Here is a 21,731-nt window from a genome sequence, read left to right on the forward strand (position 1 = left end):
ATTCAATCCACCAGGTGAAGAGAGTTCAACAACAACAAAGAATTACCACCAAAGATATCTAGAGCAGGAGGAGCGGCGGTGGTGGCGGCGGAGGTGGTGGCGGCGGAGGCGGCGGCGGTGGCGGAGGCGGTAGTGGCGGCAGCGGCAGCTGTGACAGCGGGAGCAGGAGAAGGAGCAGTGGCGGGAACCGGAGGGGCTGTGCTAGCTGTAGGGGTAACTACAGGAACACTGGTCTCAGGTGGCTTCATTGCAAAGAGGTCCAGCTCGGGCGCAGCCTCTGCGCTACCTTCGGACGGGGCAAAGGGGTCTTTTGGAAAGGAAAGTGGAGACACATACAGCATCGGTAAGGAGAGAGACAAGAGAGAGGCATCACAACTAGGGTGAGAGACACCTGACACAGATATTCACACACTAGCTAGGCACTGGGCTGCGTGGATTGCATTACTGGCACTACTAGCCTATTAGCAAGGGTCAGTGGTTTGGACGTTTCTCTAAAGAAAAAAAAAAAAAAAAACTTAGTGGGTAACACAGTTAAGAAACCCGAACACTTCAAAGTACTGTTAAGATTAGCCTCCAGTCTAGGATCAGAGATTTTTCTTCAAACCCTCAAACTGGGCAATTTGGTAGCTTTGAAAACTCATTAAAACATGCCTATATATTAGAACTCAGTGTTAGAAAGGAGTACAGTATAGCGTTGGAGGACAAAAACATTAAGAGAGCATACTTGCACTGACAAAAATTGTCAATCTTGAGAAATTGTCAATTTTGATTAAGTATGCACTTGATCGTCTTAATGTTTTAAGTGCCAGCACTATCTATTCCGTTGTGAATGATACTCGCTACTCGGAAGAGATTAAAGTTAGAAAAACATGGCCACATCTAACTATGGGAGTTTCACATGAGGACAGAGAAACAACAGACTTGCTCATGACTTTCAACCCACCATTTCCTGAACATGCATCGAGCGCTGCCGCTACGGGGGTTGGGGTAGCTGGTGCGGCGGCCCCTTCGGATGCTGCAGGGGCCTCCCCAGGAGAAGCTGCAAAGGCATCTTGGGTGCAGTTTTTAAAACAACAGAAATTAAAAGGAATAAAAAGAGAAGAAAATATAGTAAAAGAACCAAGTTAAATTGCGAAAAAGGCTCCCTTATACAACATGAATTTCTTAAAATGCATTTTTACGGCCCATGCGCTGCTGGCAGTCACAAAACAATGATTCTTTGCACTCCTTCATGTTAGTCACATGCAAAGGATACAGTGTTCATACTGCTGAGGCCTATTAGGATCCATCAGGCCACAGGATTCTCATTGTATAAGGGCTCTGAGAAGCATGTTTTATGTATCATTAGAAATTAATGGATGTGAAAATTAAAACACAAAAATAACTTTACTATGTAATTTAGGATCTTGTTAATCTTTCATGTCTAGGTAATACTTATTCACTATGTTACTAAGATGTCTCCGACTGGTGGTTTCTACCAAACATAGATGTTTTCCTTAATGCCCATAAAATTAAACATATGATGGAAATGTAAACAAATAATTCTAGTTAAAAAAATATTTTATGGTCTAGTACAGGAAAAATTACACTGTTAACATGAAAAGTTTACTAAGTACTCATAAAAGTTAAGTCTTTGTTATCCTTGAAAAGCATTTTCAGATACAAGCAAGGATTTAAGGAAATAGAAAACAAAACTAGGGGATGATACCATACTGCCTTTATTTCAACTTAAGTTTATTGCTGTTTTCAAATATTGTATTGCTCTCATTATTTGGAAAATGATCTAGTTTCAACATACTAAAAACACGGTTTCATTTAAGACTACAAGCATATTACTATTTAGAGCAGAAAATTCATTAACAAACAGGTAGCCCCAATTTATAAATATATAAATGGCTGATGTGTACAAATGGCACCCAATGTATTTCTGCCAGTAAACCATGTTAGTTTGGTAAAAAACAAACAAACAAAAAAACCCAGAGTTTTCAAAGAAATTCTATAATTTGAAAGTACAACAGAATGAGCCAACATAAATATGATTTGCTTAGAAGAAACTCCTTGAAAGTGGGGACCAACACCCATCTAGAATTGGCCACTTACCTGCTAGACTTCTCATCCTAAAATACTGCCTTCCACAATATCTACAAGTGTCCCCAAGAACACTGTTCCTCTGGCCATTAAAAAGAAATTGTCAGATATGCTTGTGAACTACTACACAGTATCTTCCCTTTCTTGGAGATTTACATAGTCAAGGCACTTGATTCTGAGTTTAACGGAGCATGTTCCAAACTGATCTGAGTATGAAACAGACTTTCCTGTTTTCCTTTCCTGAGGCCCAGCATTAAGTGGAACAACAAACATGAAATTAGACACTTGGGTTAAAAGTTTCTTTATAAAAACACAAATATCCTTAGAAGACATAATGAGACAATCAGTTACTCATATCTTACAGGTTTATTTGGTTTGCTTACTTCCCTCAGCTACACAAGGGAATATGTTTTCTGAGCAGAGGTCAGTCAGGGGAGAGGCCAAATAATACTGGAGTGTGGATAGGCCAGTCTTGCTTCCCCAGAAGCCATGCTAAGAGTGCTGTGATAGAGAGGGCTTAGAGCAATACCTGAAGAGCTGGGGCAGAACACAAGAAAGTATAGGAGGAAGTAGGCAGGGCTGAGAGTATTTTGCCATGGGTCAGGTCAGTTTTTCTTTTTATTTCTATAAATAGAAGTGAGGATAATAATACTAGAACTAGTAGAAACAGTGATAGCTGTCCCTAGTGAGTGTTCATGTGCCAGTCACTGTGTAAATGTTTTATGACATTATTAAATTTAATTCCTGTAACTATCTCATGATGTAGATTCTATTATCTTTACTCTGTAGATAAGAGAATGGAAGCTTGGAAAGTCTGAGTGACTTGACCAAGGTCACACAGCAGGCGAATGGTAGAGTCAGCATCTGGCTATAAAATGACAGAGGCTTTGTGTTAACCACTATGCCACACTGTTATGAACCATGACACATTCTACTATTTCGTGTTTGTCCGATGGAATAAACACCAGTTAGGTCAGTGTTGGGGACGGGGGTCAAATAAATATCTACAGGCTTCCCTCTGCAGTTACCACTTACATGTAAGCAGGTGAAACACGTATTTGTAACCATGTCCTCAAAAGAGGTTTTTCCTCCCTGCCAGCAAGATGTGTATCTCTTTTAAATGCTTCCCCTGTTACTGAAAATTAAAGATTATAAACTCATTTATTCTCATCAGAGGTTTTCTTAAAGATAGAAGCCCAGCTACCCCAGGTCCCATTGGCTGTCTTCCCAGGCTAGAAGGCAGAGATGTGCACGAGTAAGACTGCAGCCCCAGCCACTGCCTGAATAACACTAGCCCCAGCCCGACTGTAGCCAGGAAGGAGACCATGAATGAGAACTGTCCAGCAGAGCTCAGTTGGCCCTCAAGCTGTGAGAGGTAATAGAATTTTTTGTTGTTGTTGTAAACAAATTAAACTTGTTTTACTACCTAGTTTCCTTTCATTATCAAAGGCAGTATTAACCTTCCAGTTTTGAAAACTCAAGCTCTTTCTAATCAAGTTCTCTTTCCCTTGTTACCCATTTGCAGTTCATTTTTACATACTGGCTATTTTCAACCCGTGCTATTTCCTGGAAATGCATGTTCCTGCTGTTCTATAATTATGGACCCAGTCCAGGCCTTCCCCAGCAAAACAGTCTCCCAGCCACTGCTACGGACCAGTCTTTTTTTTTCCCTCTAGCAATCTAGGAAGAATTTTCTCTCAAACTTTTTATCATGTGACTACCTTTCTAAAAATTTCGTATAGCTATCATTTTCCCAGCTTGAATTCTCCCCATCTTCTCCAGTCCCATGAGCCATCTTTAAATCACTTACTTGGACAGGGGTTTTAATCACTGTCAACAACCTGAAAGTCACCATTCCAGTCTTCCCCAAAGGTCCCAGGTTATGACTCTTACACAAAATCTAGATTCAAGTGCTTATATTTAAGTACTTAGTACTTAGTTTGTTAACCAACTTGCACAAATGAGAGCAGGCTTGTGAGGGAAGTTCTCTGGTTTTCCAGCCACTTGGTTTCATGCTCACAGACTACATGTTCCTGAAAGCTTGCTCCCAAACTGACACAGGTGACTGAAAGTGTACCCTGGTGAATGTGTAGAGGAATTAGTATCAATTAGCATTTGAGTGCTCAGGAAAAAAAAACCCTGTGTTGTCACAAACAATATGCTGCTGTTGGCAAAGTATCCATAAGTGAAAAATAGAATATTTTAGAAAAGTCTGTCTTTTATTTTTATCAACATCTGTAAATTTTACTAATTTTTAAAAGTACAATACTATCTTGTATGATCACAGAAAGCATTTCTTCCCCCTTAAAAGTTCACTTTAAAAAATAAAGTGTGGGGCACTTGGTGGCTCAGTCAGTTAAGCGTCTGACTTCAGTTCAGGTCATGATCTCACAGTGAGTTCGAGTCCTGCGTGAGGCTCCGTGTTGACAGCTCAGAGCCTGGAGCCTGTTTCAGATTCTGTGTCTCCCTCTCTCTCTGCCCCTGCCCCACTCACACTCTGTTTCTGTCTCTCAAAGATGAATAAATGTTAAAAAATTAAAAAAAAAATAAAGTGTTTAGTAAATATAATTTTCTGAAAATGTTTTTAATGACTTACATTGAAATAACTAAAACGTTATGTGGGGTATCAATGTGAATATTTTAAAATATCAGACATTTTCCGTTTTTCAAATTTATTATGAGTGCATAGAAATATCAATGTTTTAATATTTAATATTCATGAAATTAAACAATTAACTACTTCCCAGAAATAAATCTCTTTAACTTATTTCTAAAGACATCTACTTAATACTGGGGCGCCTGGGTGGCTCAGTTGGTTGAGTGCCCGACTTTGTCTCAGGTCGTGATCTCCCAGTTCGTGAGTTCGAGCCCCATGTCAGACTCTGTGCTGACAAGCTCGGAGCCTGGAGCCTGCTTCAGATTCTATGTCTCCCTCTCTCCCTGGCCCTAACCCACTCACATTCTGTCTCTGTCTCTCTCCAAAATAAATAAACATTAAAAAATTAAAAAAAAAAGACATCTACTTAATACTGCTGTATGAGCTAGATAAAACCTCAAAAGTGCATGTTTTAAAATCACGTAACAAAATATCTGGTGCCCTTATTGTATTTAAGAGTTCTACCACTTGCCCATTTTAGTGACACAAAGTAAGAAAAAAAATGGCCACACAACATGGCCCATCTCTAGATGATTCGTTATAAATCAATAAAGAACATGAAAGAAATTAGGGAATATCACTGAAAACTGTGCAACCGTGACACCTGTAGACTCCTGGCCATAAAGGTAGAGATTTTACAGCTAAGAGGTCAGGAGATAGTTTATGGAGCTATCCAGATCAGTAAAAATAATTATGATGAGATTTACAGATGTACTCACTTTACCTACAGCCAGATGACTAGAAAGGATATTGGGAAAATCACAAGGAGAGCCCCATTCTTTGGGATTAAGTTACATGACTTTCTGCAGTATTAGTCTTTTAAATTGGTATTTCAGGATAGAAAGAACCATGAAAATATTTACAAATATACAGGTTTTTCTGATTGATGAATGTAGAAAAATCAGCCATAAATGATCAACACAAACAGCATAATGGCACAAAGACTATTTCAAGGAACTATATCAGGCTTTACTATTCTAGAGAGCCACGGAGGAAGCAAGATGGAGTTGACTGTTTTCTTAAAGGCACTTAAGTTTCTTACAATTGGATTGAAAAATAAAAATCTAAACAGCTAAAGGTGCAGAAATATTTAAGCACAAAATAGTTATCTGCCCTGCTCATATGTTCCTTGAAGTGTTTCTGAAAAGATAAGCGTACGAGAAACCACCCATACCCAATACTAATAATGGGGAGGGGGGAAGGGGGTGTGTGAAGAAGTTCATTTTACAAATTTAAGCTGAAAATTTAATTTTTGGTCTCAAAGTTATAGAGGAATAACTGAAAAACTAACTTTCACTAGTGGTTGACTACTTTCAATAAAATATGCAAGAGCCTGCAAACCCCCTTCCCCCACTTTAAAAAAAGGTTTCTCCTGCAACAGGAATGGCCGCGCTGCAAGCAGCGGCAACTTCCTTGTGTGAAACAATGGCAACGGTGCTGTGTCCACCGGAGCGCTCCTGTCCGAGACAGTGTTGGCAAGCCTCAGAGACTGGGGCATGGTGGGTGGCACAGCGGGACGGACCAGTAAGTGTATGTTCCCAGGGGAATGTATTAACTCCACGAGAGCCTGCCAAATCTGTCCTGCTGTCCCCATCACTTGCTTCCTCCAATTTCTTTACCATATTCTCAAAATGCCCCGGGAAAGTTATACGGTAACAAAGAAACACAAAACTATGATGAATATAACACTATTCGATGCATGTATTTGATATGAGCACTTCTCCAGGTGTGGACATTAGCACCGCTCAGATGGGAATATGTAAACACACTGGCTTCGGTCGGTTCATAAGGTCCAGGCATATTATACCGCCAGAGTCTAGGATACCTGATGCAAGCTCACAGCTGTGAGTCAACTCTGTCAGAATTTACATCTGAACATAAAGTGTATTTTCAGATGATCATTTCAAAGTCTAACCTAAACCTGTTTCAATCAGCATGTGAGCGTTGTATCAAATGATCTCTCAAAGTTCTAAGGCCAAAGATGATCCAACTCTTTGCTTGTACAGAACAAGCTTACAGTTACAAAATGGGCGTATCCCCAAACTTTCTTCAGAGACCTCCAAATCTGAAATACTCTTGGATGACTTTTTTTCCAAATCTTAAAAAATAACTTAAGCCAGAACTTCCCCTTCCATATTCTGCAAATATGATTCGTTCAGCTAGTTTGAAGGTGGTGAAGAAGCCAAACCTAAATGTGATAGAGTGGCCTGGCACCACTCTCACATAGATGCTGCAGGGCAGGGACATACATGGGACAAGGGTTCTAACAGCAATTTAAATCCCGACGTTTAAAAACTGGAAACATCACACTGGCCTAAAGCATTGCAATCTTTGCTCTAAAGCTACTAAAATTAAGTGAAGATGAAATTGATAAAGTTAGTGTTGATAAATATATATGAAGAAACATTTAAAAAGTAAACACTCTGACATGTTGTCCTATCACGTGAACATTTTTAAGCACCTCAACTCTAAGGCAACTCCCAAACCTGGAAGGAAAAGGACAAAACAGTGATGTGACTGACTAACCTCCAAAGAGGTCCACATCAGCAGTGACAGCGGTGACAGTTGTAGTAGTTGAGGCAGAGGCTGAAGCAGTTGCAATTTCAGCGGTTGTGGTAGGAGGGGCAGGCTCTGGTGCAAATGGGTCTGAAATTTGTGCTTCAGAGGGAACAGAGGAAATTGCAGCCAGAGAATCTGTGTTGTACCACAGACAAAGAACAAACAGGAGGGAAGAGGAAAGGACAAAAGATGTACCAGGCTCCAAATCATCAAATTAAGGACAGTGATGAAGAGACAGAAGTCTCTTTTAAAACAGAAGTTTAAAATAAAGCTTTACTCACCCTCTCCCAAAAGGTCTATCGATGTCCATTATGTGTCAGCGTATGAAGAAATAAGAGAGAGCTGAAACACGCAAGCACACCAACGTCCGAGCAGGGCGAGGTACTAACTGAAGATGTTTTAGCTTTATGCACCTTTCTGAACCATTTGTAATTAAAAACTAATGTATTATCTGTTATTATCATGGAATGTTTGAGCAGGAAGGGACCGTAGGGATCCTCTAGACCATGCTTTCGATTTTATAGGTGGGAACACAGAGAGCAAGGTCAAGACACTTACCTGAAGTCAGCACTAAACAACTTTGACAAACTCAATTTATTGTCAGATTTATCATTTCATCTGCTTTGACTGATTTACTATAGGATAAATATCAATTCTGAAGAAACTGTAGTTGATCGAACTTTATTAATCCTCTGTATCTGATGTGTCACTTCAGTCCAGAATACCACAGAATAAAGAGAGACTTTATGATAGCTATAGTCTGACTGAAGAACATACCACACGTAGTCAAAGAACTGAATGCAAGCTTAGGAGTTAGGGAAAAAAAAAACCTCAAACTACATGATTTTTTTCTTCATAAGTTTCACACTCTCAGAGGTTTTTCAATTCAATATATAATCTTTCCATTTATAGACATTATGTGACAACATATAAGAATTATTATTTAAAACAGATTTTTTTTGAGAGAGTGAGTGTGTTTATACATGTGAGTGGGAGAGGGGCAGGGAGAGAGAGAATCCCAAGAAGGCTCCACAGACATCAGTGTAGAGCCTGACACAGGGCTCGATCTCTCAAGATCATGAGATCATGAACTTAGTGGAAATCAAGAGTCAGACACTAACCAACCGAGCCACAAAGGCACGCCGAGAATTATTTTTAAGATGAATGTGACAGATTGTGTAGCATTAACACTTTTCAGCCCTTCTGAGGTCTGCACTCCCTTCAGAGGTACATACTTTCTTAGTGTTCAATAGTGAGATTACAGTTGGGATCCAAATAAAAAGCCCGGGAGAGGTAATTCTTAACTATACTATGACTTTAGGTTAAACATTTAGTGTCCAATGGTATGCGCATACTCCCAGTCATGTGATAAGCCTCAGGGCTCATATTTGAGTTCATGAATGTTACTGGAAATTTATTTTAATCATGAAGACATTTTATCAGAAGTCATTAGTGAGCTATTTTTTTAAGAGGCTTAAAAACATTATGAGAACTCAATAAACTAAAAGTTCTAGAAGACATTTAAAAAAACTGAGAAACATAAATTTGACATTAAAAATTATCACATTCATTTGGGGCGCCTGGGTGGCTTAGTCGGTTAAGTGTCCGACTTCAGGTCAGGTCATGATCTCATGGCCCATGGGTTCAAGCCCCGTGTCAGGCTCTGTGCTGACAGCTCAGAGCCTGGAGCCTGTTTCAGATTCTGTGTCTCCTTCCCTCGCTGCCCCTCCCCCACTTCTGCTCTGTCTCTTTCTCTCAAAAAATAAACATTAAATTTTTTTTTTCAAAAAAAAATGATCATATTCATTTAACTATGCAATTTCAAACCCAATAAATATTAGATAAAGCACTCTACAGATACACTAAGGTAATCAAGGCTCTACCTAACCAAATCTTATACATTTCATTACATTAGAAAATGATAACATACAGGGTACATCACATTAGAAACAGTTTTTTAATTTTAGAATGTATGCATAATGAACACCAAGCAAAGAGGAGCTATACTGATTTGGGGCTGTTAGGTGATCAGGTCCCAAATCCTGAGAAAAAGAAGGTCCTTCCAATAATTCCTTAAACCAGTAGAATCAGGCCCAATACAACTGTTACTCAATAGTCATACACCCTAAAATTTTAATTGGAAACCAAAGTGGGTCATCAGAAGCCAGAAAGACTTGGTTCTCTATTCTCCTGGCATTGGTGGGACTCTCTCTAGCCTTGTTTTATCAGTGGCTATTTCAAGATGCAATCTGACTTAGAAGGGCTAAGAGCCATGTGATGTTAAGTTTCTAGACCTGCGATTGTCTATGACAGGGAATGGGCAATTTATTTTGTACATTTGGTAAGTGATAAAGGAGAAGACTATCTATGTGTACTAGAAGGAGAGAAATAGAAATATTTTTTCAAAGTATGAAAGATTAAGGAGGACCTGAGCAGCTCAGTCGGTTAAACGTCCGACTCTTGATTTCAGCTCAAGTCACAATCTCACAGTTTGTGGGTTCGAGTCCCTGTGTTGTGCTCCTTGCTGGTGGGTACAGAGCCTGCTTGGGATTCTCTCCTTCCTCTCTCTCTGCCCCCTCCCCTGTTTGTGTGCATGCGCTCTCATTCTCTCTCTCTCTCTCTCTCAAAAAAAACCCCCAAAAACAAAAACAACCTTAAAAAAAATTATAAAAGATTAAAACACTAGTTCCTTGCTTGTGACTACTGTTTTTTTCAGATGGAGGGCTATAAGACTGCTTGCAATATGATTAAAGATAGAGAGTAAAATTTCCTAGGAAAATTTATGATGATTAAACATACTGGGGCATTACTGATGCTGAAAACTTTTGCCACAGGTTTTAGTCTCTAAAATCTGAATTTTCTGGAGGAAATATAATTTATGTTACTTATTTATTGCTTTATGCAAAATTTTCCCTACTATAAAAGAAAGCCCTACTTTAGGATGATGGGAATAGTTATTATTCTCAAAGCTACCACTTTTTATAAAGGATTAAACTATACAAACCCTTGCCCCAAAACCCACAGCAGCAGAGTTCAATTCACTGCAAGTACTACATAATCAGACATATTTTTTTGAACTAAGGAAATTACTAGAAAATATTCACTGTAATTGAGGAAACAGAACTATAACCGAATTAACAAGGAAATCTGTATTTTGCAGTGATATGCAGCTAAACTTCTCAGGTTACTGTAAAAGATTAAATGCATTAATATATTTAAAGTGCTCACCCATGCCTGGAGTGTATCAAATGCTTGTTAATGATAACAATAGCAATAGCTAATATTTAAGTCAAGTTATAATTTTCATTACAGAAATATGAATTTCAAAGCTTCTATAAATCTTTCTGTGTTTCCTAAACAGCCCATAGATATGCCCCTCAGATTTAATTAGCAAGTAAATGGTAATATAGGTCACCAAAATTGCTTATACTATGGCTAATATTCCCCATGAAAACTATTAAAGTCATATTACTGCATAATAATGATGAGCCTTCAAATGCACGTTGGTAATTAATTTCTATTAGGTTTCTTAATTCTAATAAAACCCTAGCAGTAATTCTGTATTTCTCAAAAAGTTAGAAATTTCACTTCAAACATTTATAATAAGTAATGATCTGTTTCCCACTTCTAAGACACACAGAAATACAACATACATACTCACTTGTTTGTGCTGAGAGATGAATTTATTATGAAGAGAAAAACACTCTCCTTATTACGGGGCCAGAGGCAGGGATTACAAAAAGCTCTATCTTCTTTCAGTCAAAAATGCTCACTATCGGTCAACAGAGGCAAATCTTGTATGCATTATTTAACTTAGGTTTACTAAAATATGAATTTGCTAAAATTTGGTTGTCTCTTACACCAACAGAAAAAAATACCCTCATTACAAGATATCCCTTAAAATGCCAATATTTATCAGTATGTATAACCTCCAAGAGAAATTCTTAAACATCTGAAGTGGCCATGGATGCTGGAAAGTGAATCCTCTTACTAGCATTATGGGCAGATAAAAATATCCAAATAGGTCTAAAAGAGTTTTAGAGTTTGTATTTTACTGTCTGGTTATACAAAATTAAAATGTGCTTTAATAATAGAAGTGACCTGATTTCATCGAACAAGACTGAGAAAGTGATTTTATTTATTTATTTTTGCTTAGTCAAATGAGCCAAAATATATTTGTTACAATTTAGCATCATGTTCTACTACCCTGGCATATCTATAGGATAAATGCAAACTGAACATGACTAATATTACTCCATTTCATATTATGCAAGTTTACTTCAGTGTCTTAAGACTTATTATTTTTACTATTTTGCTTGGGAATTAGAGAATTTATTAGTATTTTTCTCTCTAGCTGATTTTTCTACTGCTATGAAATACTGTAGTCATAGACATTTTCTTGAGACAGAAGACTAATGATGTCTAATTATCAAAAAGTGACCATCAAGTCCTGAGCCAAGGTTCTATTAGCCTGGAGGGTGCTTTGTACTATATAAAAAGTGTTCCGTCTGCGCCAGCAGATAAGGAAAAGAAAAGCACCCCTTTTTCAAGGATGAAAAGGGTCACAGCTTGAATAGCAGACAGTGGGCTGGATTTTAGCCCCTCTCATTCTGCCTTTGAGCAAGGCACAAACTGCATGTCCCTCCTGAACAGCCTCCTGACTAAAATCACACAATTCTGCTTTCTTCTTTATCCATTGCTATCTTAATGCTTTGGTCCTCAATGGTCACTTATTTCTAACAAGTAAAGGCTGAAATGTAGTCTCATAAAATTGATTATTATAACCTATTCTTTACAGTATTGTGTGTCTTAGCAAAAAGTGCTTGAAGATGGAAATGAATAAAACTGTTTCAGTGCAAGTTTAAAAGATCTCATCCAGCTTTTACTTTTTACTTGGCATTCTTTTGGTGCAAAATTTAAGAAAAAAAAAGGAAAAAGAAAGAAAGAAAGAAAGAAAGAAAGAAAGAAAGAAAGAAAGAAAGAAAGAAAGAGAAAAGGAGAATTTCTCTTCAATTTCATGCCAAAGAATAAGGTAAAAGGAGATGGTTTAAGGTTTCACTGGTTATTCATTAAAGTTCTAACTCAGTCACTAAATAAATGTCTGAGAAGTTCTGAAAATTAACAGTGTGAATACATACTGATTTAAATAGTTGACAGAATTAAAGAGTTATTATATTCATATAAAACTGAAAAATTTTCGTATAACCCCACAAATTATAATTAACACTAAGTTTTAAATTATAAAAATTCTCTAAAAGCCATTTACAAGAATTTATGACATAGAAAGTCTGATTTAAGGATATGGATTTGGAGCATTCTTAAATGAACCAGAAAACACAATTAATTGTATAAGATACTGTGGTAATGAAAATTAGTAAATTGAAATAATCAAAAATTTCTGAAACTTGAAGCTCAGAATGAAAACATGAGAACCAGAAGAATGCCCTTATAAAATCTCAGCAAGAATATTTTCCTTTTACCAACTGAAATTTAACAAAGTTAAGTGAAGTTGAAAGAGCAATTTTATTTAAAAAAATTGATAGCTGTAGGCTTAAGAGTTGAACATTTCAAGGGCACCTGGGTGGCTCAGTCGGTTAAATGTCCGACTTTGGCTCAGGTCATGATCTCACAGTTCATGGGTTTGAGCCCTGCATCAGGTTCTGTGATGACAGCCTGGAGCCTACTTCAGATTCTGTCTCCCTCTCTTTCTGCCCCTTCCCCATTCATTCTCATTCTCTCTCTCTCTCTCTCCCTCCCTCCTTCTAAGAAATAAACATTAAAAAAAAAAAAAGAGTTGAACATTTCAACACAGGAGGTTTAATGTTTTCAGTGGGAAAACACCAATATTTAAAATGCTCATATTTATAATTAGCAATTTTATTGCAGGACTGGTTATCTGTTGTTTATTCTGTTGCCAAAACAACTTGGAAATACAATCCAGAGATTATAGCATTACTCTGATGTCATACTGACACATTGTTTAGCAAGCTCACCCAAGGATTATTTAATTATCTTGGGGAAGGTAACTTCATTTGGCTTTGAATTTAAATGTTAATTAAGGATTCTGACTCTAAAATGATATATTAAAAGTTACAGATCTTGTTGATAAGTGATTTTTATATTCTGTCTTGGAGAAGAAGATAACCTCAAGATATGATCTTTTATTGACCTACTGGGCATTAACTAATTTTGTATCTAACCTAGTCAACTTATTCTAACATTTTTTTCTTTTTAAATTTTTTTTTAACGTTTATTTTTGAGACAGAGAGAGACAGAGCATGAACAGGGGAGGGTCAGAGAGAGAGGGAGACACAGAATCTGAAACAGGCTCCAGGCTCTGAGCAGTCAGCACAGAGCCCGACGCGGGGCTCGAACTCACATACCGCAAGATCGTGACCTGAGCCGAAGTCGGACGCTTAAACGACTGAGCCACCCAGGCGCCCCTAACATTTCTTTTCAAATCCCAATAAATACCAAGTTCCTTGAAATGTCCTCTGAACTGTATTTATCATTTTACTGGTTTCCTCATCAGCTAGTTAATGTCTCACTTGTGCTATTTCTTCCACCCTCCCACTCTAGCTTTATTGAGGTATATAGTTAAGATGTACAATGTGATGAGTTGATATATTTCGTGAAATGATTACTACAATCGACATAACACATCCATGACCCCACATAACTGCTAGTTACTACCTTTATTTTTGTGGTCAGAATATTTAAGATTTACTCTCTTATCAAATTTCAAGTATATAACAGTATTATTAACTATGGTCACCAGCTACACATTAGATCTCCAGAACTTACTCATCTTACGATGGACCATTTGTACCCTCTGATTAATGTCTCCCCATTTTGTGCCTTACTCTCCACCCCCTGCCAACCATCATTCTAGTTTCTCCTTCTGAGAATTTGACTGTTTTAGATTTCACATAATGAGTGAGATCATACATATTTGTCTCTCCGTGTCTGGCTTATTCACTTAGCATAATGTCTTCCATGTTTATCCATGTATTTGCAAATTGGAAGATTTCCTTCTCTTTTAGGGCGGAATAATATTCCACTGAATGAATGAATGAATATATATATATATATATATATATATATATATATATGAAATATATATATATATGAATGAATATATATATGAATGAATATATATATGAATGAATACATATATGAATGAATATATATATGAATGAATGAATATATATATATATAGTTACATTTATTCATATATAAAACACATTTTCCTTCTCTATTTGTCCACTGACAGACATTTAGGTTATTTCTATATTTTGGCTATTCTGTATATTGCTGCAATGAATATGGGAGTGCAGATGACCTCTCTGATATGTGTGTGCGTGCGTGTGTGTGTGTGTGTGTGTGTGTGTGTATCCATCCAGAAGTGAAATTAGTAAATCATGTGGTAGTCCTATTTTTTAAATTTTTTGACGAAGCTCTCTACTGTTTTCCATAACAGCTATACCAATTTGCACTCCCAAAGTGTATAGGGTCCCCTTTTTTCCATATCCTCATCAGTACTTGTTACCTCTTTTTGGTATAGCCATTCCAACAGGTGTGAGCTGATATAATATTGTGCTTTTGATTTGCATTTTCCTGATGATTAGTGATAATGAACACCTTTCCATATATCTATTGGTCATCTATATGTTTTCTTTGGAAAAATGTCTATTCAGGACCTTTCCCCATTTTTAAATCAAGTTATTTGTTTTTTTGCGATTGAATTGAGTCCTTACATATTTTGGATATTAACTCCTTATTAGATACATGGTTTGCAAATATTTTCTCCCATTCTGGAAGTTGCATTTTCATTTTACTGATTGTTTCTTTTGCTGTGCAGAAGTGTTCTAGTTTGACACAGTCCTACTTATGTTTGCTTTTGTTGCCTACGTTTTGGTGTCATATACAAAAAAAAAATAATTGCTAAGACCAATGTTGGAAAGATTTTTCTGTTTTCCTGTGGGGTTTTTTATGGTTTCAGGTCTTATATTTAAGTTGTTAATGCATTTGAGTTAATTTTTCTGTATGGTATAAAATAAAGTTCCAATTTTATTCCTTTGCATGTGGATATTCAGTTTCCCCAACACCAGTTATTAGAGACTATCCTTTCCCTGTTGTGTATTCCTGGTAATTGACTGTATGTGTGTGAATTTACTTCTGGGATCTCTGTTCTGTTGGTGAAGGGGTTTGTTTTTATAACAGTAACACACTATTTTGATTACTATAGCTTTGCACTATAGTTTGAAATCAGGAAGTTGGATGCATTCAGTTTTGTTCTTTCTCAACACTGCTGTGGCTGCTTGGGGTCTTTTGTGGTCTGTACAAATAACAGGATTATTTTATATTTATGGGAAAATGCCATTGCAGTTTTTCTAGGGATTGTACTAAATCTATAGATCACTGTAAGTAATATGGATATTTTTGCATCAAAAACCATAAGATACTTAGGAATAAATCTAACCAAAGAGGTAAAAGATCTGTACTCTGAAAACTATAGAACACTTGTGAAAGATATTGAGGAAGGCACAAAGAAATGGAAAAACATTCTGTGCTCATGGATTGGAAGAGCAAATATTGTTAAAATGTCTATACTACTCAAAGATTCTTTTTTTTTTTAATTTTTTTTAACGTTTATTTATTTTTGAGACAGAGAGAGACAGAGCATGAACGGGGGAGGGTCAGAGAGAGGGAGACGTAGAATCCGAAACAGGCTCCAGGCTCTGAGCTGTCAGCACAGAGCCCGACGCGGGGCTCGAACTCACGGACCGCGAGATCATGACCCGAGCCTTAGTCGGACGCTTAACCGACCGAGCCACCCAGGCGCCCCTCAAAGAAATCTACACATTCAATGCAATCCCTACCAAAATAACATGAGCATTTTTCAAAGATCTAGAACAAACAATTCTAAAGTTTGTATGGAACCAGAAAAGACCCCAAATAGCCAAAGTAATGTTGAAAAATAAAAGCAAAGTGAGAGGCATCACAATTCTGGACTTCAAGCTGTATTACAAAGGTGTAATCACCAAGACAGTATGGAACTGGCACAAAAACAGACACACAGAGCAATGGAACAGAATAGAGAACCCAGAAATGCACTCACAGCTGTATGGTCAACTAATCTTTGACAAAGCAGGAAAGAATACGCAATGGAAAAAAGACGAAAGCAAAAATGAGCTATTGGGACATCATCAAGATAAAAACCTTCTACATAGTGAAGGAAACAATCAACAAAACTAAAAGGCAACCTACAGAATAGGAGAAGATATTTACAAATAACATATCTGATAAAGGGCTAGTGTCCAAAATCTATAAAGAACTTATCAAACTCAACACCCAAAAATAAATAACCTAGTTCAGAAGACATGAACAGACATTTCTACAAAGAAGACATACAAATGCCTAACACACATGAAAAAATGCTCAACATAAGTCATTATCAGGGAAATTCAAATCAAAACCACAATGAGATACCGCCTCACACCTGTCAGAATTAGCCAGGATATTGGTGAGGATGTGGAGAAAGGGGAACCCTATTACACTGTTGGTGGGAATGCAGCCACTCTAGAAAACATTATGGAGGTTCCTCAAAAAGTTAAAAATAGCACTACCCTATGACCCAGCAATTGCCTGTTGTGTATTCCTGGTAATTGACTATATGTGTGTGAATTTACCTAAAGGATACAAAAATACTGATTCAAAGGGGCACATACACCCCAATGTTTATAGCAGCATTATCAACGATAACCAAATTATGGAAAGAGCCCAAATGTCCATTGACTGATGAGTGGATAAAGATGTGGGGTGTGTGTGTGTGTGTGTGTGTGTGTGTGTGTGTGTGTAAAATGGAATATTACTCAGCCATCAAAAAAGGAAATCTTTCTATTTTCAACAATGTGGATGGAGCTAGAGTGTACTATGCAAAGTGAAATAAGTCAGAGAAAGACAAATACCATATGATTTTACTCATATGTGGAATTTAAGAAACAAAACAGAGGAACATAGGTGGAAAAAAAGGAAAAATAAAATAAGATAAAAAGAGAGAGGGAGGCAAACCATAAGAGACTCTTAACTACAGAGAACAAACTGAGGGTTGCTGGAGGGGCAGTGGGTGGAAGGATGGGCTAAATGAGTGATGGGCATTAGAGAGGGCACTTGTGTTGAGCACTAGGTGTTGTATGTAAGTGACGAATCACTAAATTCTACCCCTGTAACCAATACTACACTATATATTAACTTGAATTTAAATAAAATCTTAGAAGGGGTTAAAAAAAGGTAATGTGGACATTTTAACAATATTAATTCTTCCAATCCCTGAATACAGAATATCTTTCCATTTATTTGTGTTTTCTTCAATTTCTTTTATCAATGTTCACAGCACTTCAGTGTATAAGATCTTTCATGTCCTTGATGAAAATTTATTCCTAAGTATTCCATTCCTTTGATGCCACTGTAAATGGGATTGTCCTCTTTATTTCTTTTTCAGATAGTTTGTTGTTAGTGTATAGAAATGTAACTGATTTTTGTATGTTGCCTGTGTATCCTGCAACTTTACTGAATTCATTTATTAGTTCTAACGGTTTTTTGGTGGAGTCTGTAGGGTTTTCTACATACAAGATTATGTCATCTGCAGAGACGATTTTGCTTCTTCCTTTCCTTTTTGGATGCCTTTTATTTCTTTTTCTTGCCTAACTGCTCCGGCCAAGACTTCCAGCACTACACTGAATAGAAGTGGAGAGTGGTCATCTTTGCCTTGTCCCTAATCTTAAGGGAAAAAGTTTCAGCTTTACCACTATGATGTTAGCTGTGGGCACATCATATAAGGCCTTTGTAATGTTGAGGTACATTCCTTCTACATACAATTTGTTAAGAGTTTTTATCATGAAAGGATGTTGAATTTTGTTAGATGCTTCTTCTGCATCTACTGAAATCATATGATTTCCATGTACCATGTTTAGTGATTTGCATATAGTGAACCATCCTTGCATTCCAGGGATAAATTCCACTTGATCATGGTGCATGATCCTTCTAATGTGCTACTGAATTTGGTTTGCTAATATTTTGTCGAGCATTTTTGTGTTTTTGTTCATCAAGATTATTGGCCTGTAATTTCCTTTTCTTGGAGGGTCCTCATCTGGCTTTGGTCTGCGGATAATGCTGGCTTCAAAAAATGAGTTTGAAAGTGTTGCCTCCATATCAATTTTTTTGAGGAGTGAGAGAAGTAATGACATTTATTCTTGTTGAAATGGTAGAATTCACTTGTGAAGCTATCATGTGTTTTTCTTTGTTGGGAATTTTTGACTCATGCTTCAATTTCCTCGCTCATTGTGAATTTTTTCAGATTTTCTATTTCTTCATGGTTCTGTCTCAGTCAATTATATGTTTCTAGGTATTTATTCATTTCTTCTAGGTTATCCAATATGATGGCATATAATTGTTCATAGTCTCTCATGGCCCTTTGTAGTTTTACAATATCAGCCGTAATGTTTCCTTTTTCATTTATTATTTCATTTTTGAATCCTTGCTTTTTTCTTGGTGAGTCTAGTTAAAAGTTTGTCATTTTGTTTATTCAAAAAAATCAATTCTTAGTTTCACTGACCTTTTCTATGGTCTTCCTAATTTCTATTCATTTATTTCTGCTCTAATCTTTATTATTTCCTTTCTTCTGCTAACTTTGGGATTAGTTTGTTCTTTTTTCTAGTTCCTTGAGGCATAAAGCTATATAGTTTATTTGAGATGTTTCTTTTTCTTAATGTAGGCATTTAACACTATAAACATTTCTCTGAGAATTGCTTTTGTAGAATCCTATATGTGTTGGTATGTTTCCATTTTCATCTGTTTCAAGATATTTTCTGATTTCTTTCTGATTTCTTCTTTGACCCAATGGTTGTCCAGGAGTATATTGTTTATCTCCACATATTTGTGAATGTTCCAATTTTCCTTCTGTTACTAATTTCTAGTTTCTATCACTGAGGTTAGCAATATGACTTCTATCTTCTTTAATTTGTTAATATTTGGTAAGTGTCATAACTTATGATCTATCCTGGAGAGTGTTCCATATGTGCTTGAGAAGAATGTATATTCTTCTGCGTTGGATGGAATGTTCTGTATATATTTGTTGAGCCCATTTGGAGTAAGGTGTTATCAAACCTACTATTTCTTTATTGATTTCCTGCCTAGATTATTTATCCATTGTTGAAAGTGGCATAATAAAGTCCTCTATTGTTACAATATGGCTATTTCTCCCCTTGGTTCTGTTAATATTTGTTTTATATATTTAGGTATTACAATGTTTGGTGTATATATATTTACAACTGTTATATCATCTTGATGGGTTGATCTTTTTACTTTGCTGGGTATAGTACTCTTGGCTGAAGTTTTTTACTCCCCCTTCTTTCAGCACTCTGAGTATATCATCCTACTTACTCCTGACATGCAAAGTTTCTGCTGAAAAAATGTGCTGATAGCCTTATCAGGGTTCTTTTCTATGTGACAAGTAGCTTTTCTCTTGCTGTTCTTAGGTTTTTCTTTTCATCTTTGATGTTTGCCAATTTAATTATATTGTGTCTTCTTTGGGTTGATCTTGCTTGGGGACTTTTGAACTTCATGAATATGAATATCCATACCCATGTCCATATGATTTGGGAAGTTTTTAGTCATTATTTCCTTAAATAACCTTTCTGCCCCTCTTTTTCTGTCTTTTAATTCTGGGACTCCCTCAATGCATGTATTCATTCATTTGATAGCATCTATAGGTCCCATATGCCTTCTTCACTCTTTTTCCTTCTTGTTCTTCTAACTGCTATCTTATAATTATCTTTGAGTTTGCTGATTCTTTATTTTGTCTGATTAAGTCTGCTGTTGAAGCTCTCTATTGAGTTTTTCAGTTCTGTCATTATATTCTATAGCTCCAGGATTTTTCTTTGGTTTTCTTATGGCCTCTATCTCTTTATTAAACTTCTCATTTTATTCATGTATTGTCTTCTTGATTTGTTTTGTTGTCTATTTGTGTTCTCTTGCATCTCACTGAGCTTCTTTAAGATGATTACTTTTAATTCTTTGTCGGGCAATTCATAAATCTCCATTTCTTCAGGGTTAGTTATTAAGAATGCTACTAGTTTCCTTTAGTGGTATCATGTTTGTTTCCCTGATTCTTTATGATCCATGTAGTCTTGTGTCGGTGTTTGTGAATTTAAAGAAGTAAACAGCTCTTCCAAGGACTCATTTTGGCAGGTAAAGACTTTCACCTGCTCTGGGCTAATGACATTGCCTAGAGTATCAGAACAGAATCACAGGTGAGTGGAGTTGGAGCTGGGTCATGTGGCTACCTGCTGGGTATACTATGATGTCCATGGTTGGTGGGCCTCTTGCCAGGGGCTTGGATGGGTTCCGATTCTGCCTCATCCCTGAGTGGACCTTCAGGACCTTGGTCAGTAGTGCTGGAACTGGGACAAGGGTCCACTTTAGGGTCTGCAGTTGAGTCCAAAGATGGCAAGTGCATGGATAGGTGTGGCTCCAACGGGGTCCCTGGGCAGGCAGGTCTACTCCTGGACCATAGCTGGGTGGGGCTGGGACATGATAGGGCTGCTCATGGGGGCAAGGGACCAAGGTTGGGACCAAGGTTGGCAGGTCCGCCTCTAGGGACACAGATGGGCTTGTCTCCCATAGGGTCCCTGCATGGGCAGGAATGCTCCCTTATGCGGGGCAGATCTGGAGCTGAGTCACAGGACTGCTTCAGGATCTGAGGTTGGACTAAGGTCACTGGGCCTGCCTCTGGGGGCACAGACAGGTGTGTCTCTTGCTGGATTCCTGTGCAGGCAGGACTGCACCCAGACCATGACTGAGAGAGTCTGGAGCTGGGTCACAGGCCATTTCAGAATCGACAGCTGAGACCAAGGTCAGCAGACGTGTTACCCGAGGCAAGGGCAAGCATGGCTCCTCCTAGGTCCCTTTGCTGATGTTGCTGATGGCAGGACCAATGCCAAACAGGACTGTAAATGTGTCCACAGAGGCATGGTGGTGTTTCCAGGTCTGTAGCCAGGAGGAAGGGTGGTGAGCCCCCTATGTGGGCGTAGGCCTGCCTTCTTAAAACAACCTCCCTTGGTATTAGGCTCCAGTGGGGTTTTGCAACCTCCTACCTGGATCCCGAAGCTCCCACAAAGGCATTTTGTTCATGGATGGTTGCCAAATTACTTTTTCTGTGTGTGGGGAGCTATGATGGGGCACCTCCTGTTACACTACATTACTTATGTTATTCCCTCTGTGTTGTTCCTATAGTTGTACGAATCACTTTTAAACTTAAAAAAATTATTTTGATAGTTTGGTGCAATAGTGCAAGGTATTCAAAACCAACTCTGTGCAGCACTAAGAATTATGCAGTAATTAACTTATTTTTCATTATTTAATTTGC

General features: G+C 37.5%; 1 protein-coding gene across 1 annotated transcript in view; it reads right to left on the reverse strand.

Annotated features, from left to right (window-relative positions):
• The window catches only part of SNAP91 (synaptosome associated protein 91), a 146,849-nt gene that overhangs the window by 37,613 nt on the left and 87,505 nt on the right, over positions 1-21,731 (reverse strand). The window contains exons 14-17 of the mRNA XM_049653957.1: positions 7,585-7,599; positions 7,271-7,438; positions 944-1,051; positions 47-307 (exon numbers count right to left, since the gene is read on the reverse strand). Of these exons, the coding sequence (XP_049509914.1) occupies positions 47-307; positions 944-1,051; positions 7,271-7,438; positions 7,585-7,599 (552 nt within the window). The remainder of the gene's footprint in view (positions 1-46; positions 308-943; positions 1,052-7,270; positions 7,439-7,584; positions 7,600-21,731) is intronic.

This window comes from Panthera uncia (genome assembly GCF_023721935.1).
Source record: "Panthera uncia isolate 11264 chromosome B2 unlocalized genomic scaffold, Puncia_PCG_1.0 HiC_scaffold_24, whole genome shotgun sequence".
NCBI classification, from domain to species: Eukaryota; Metazoa; Chordata; class Mammalia; order Carnivora; family Felidae; genus Panthera; species Panthera uncia.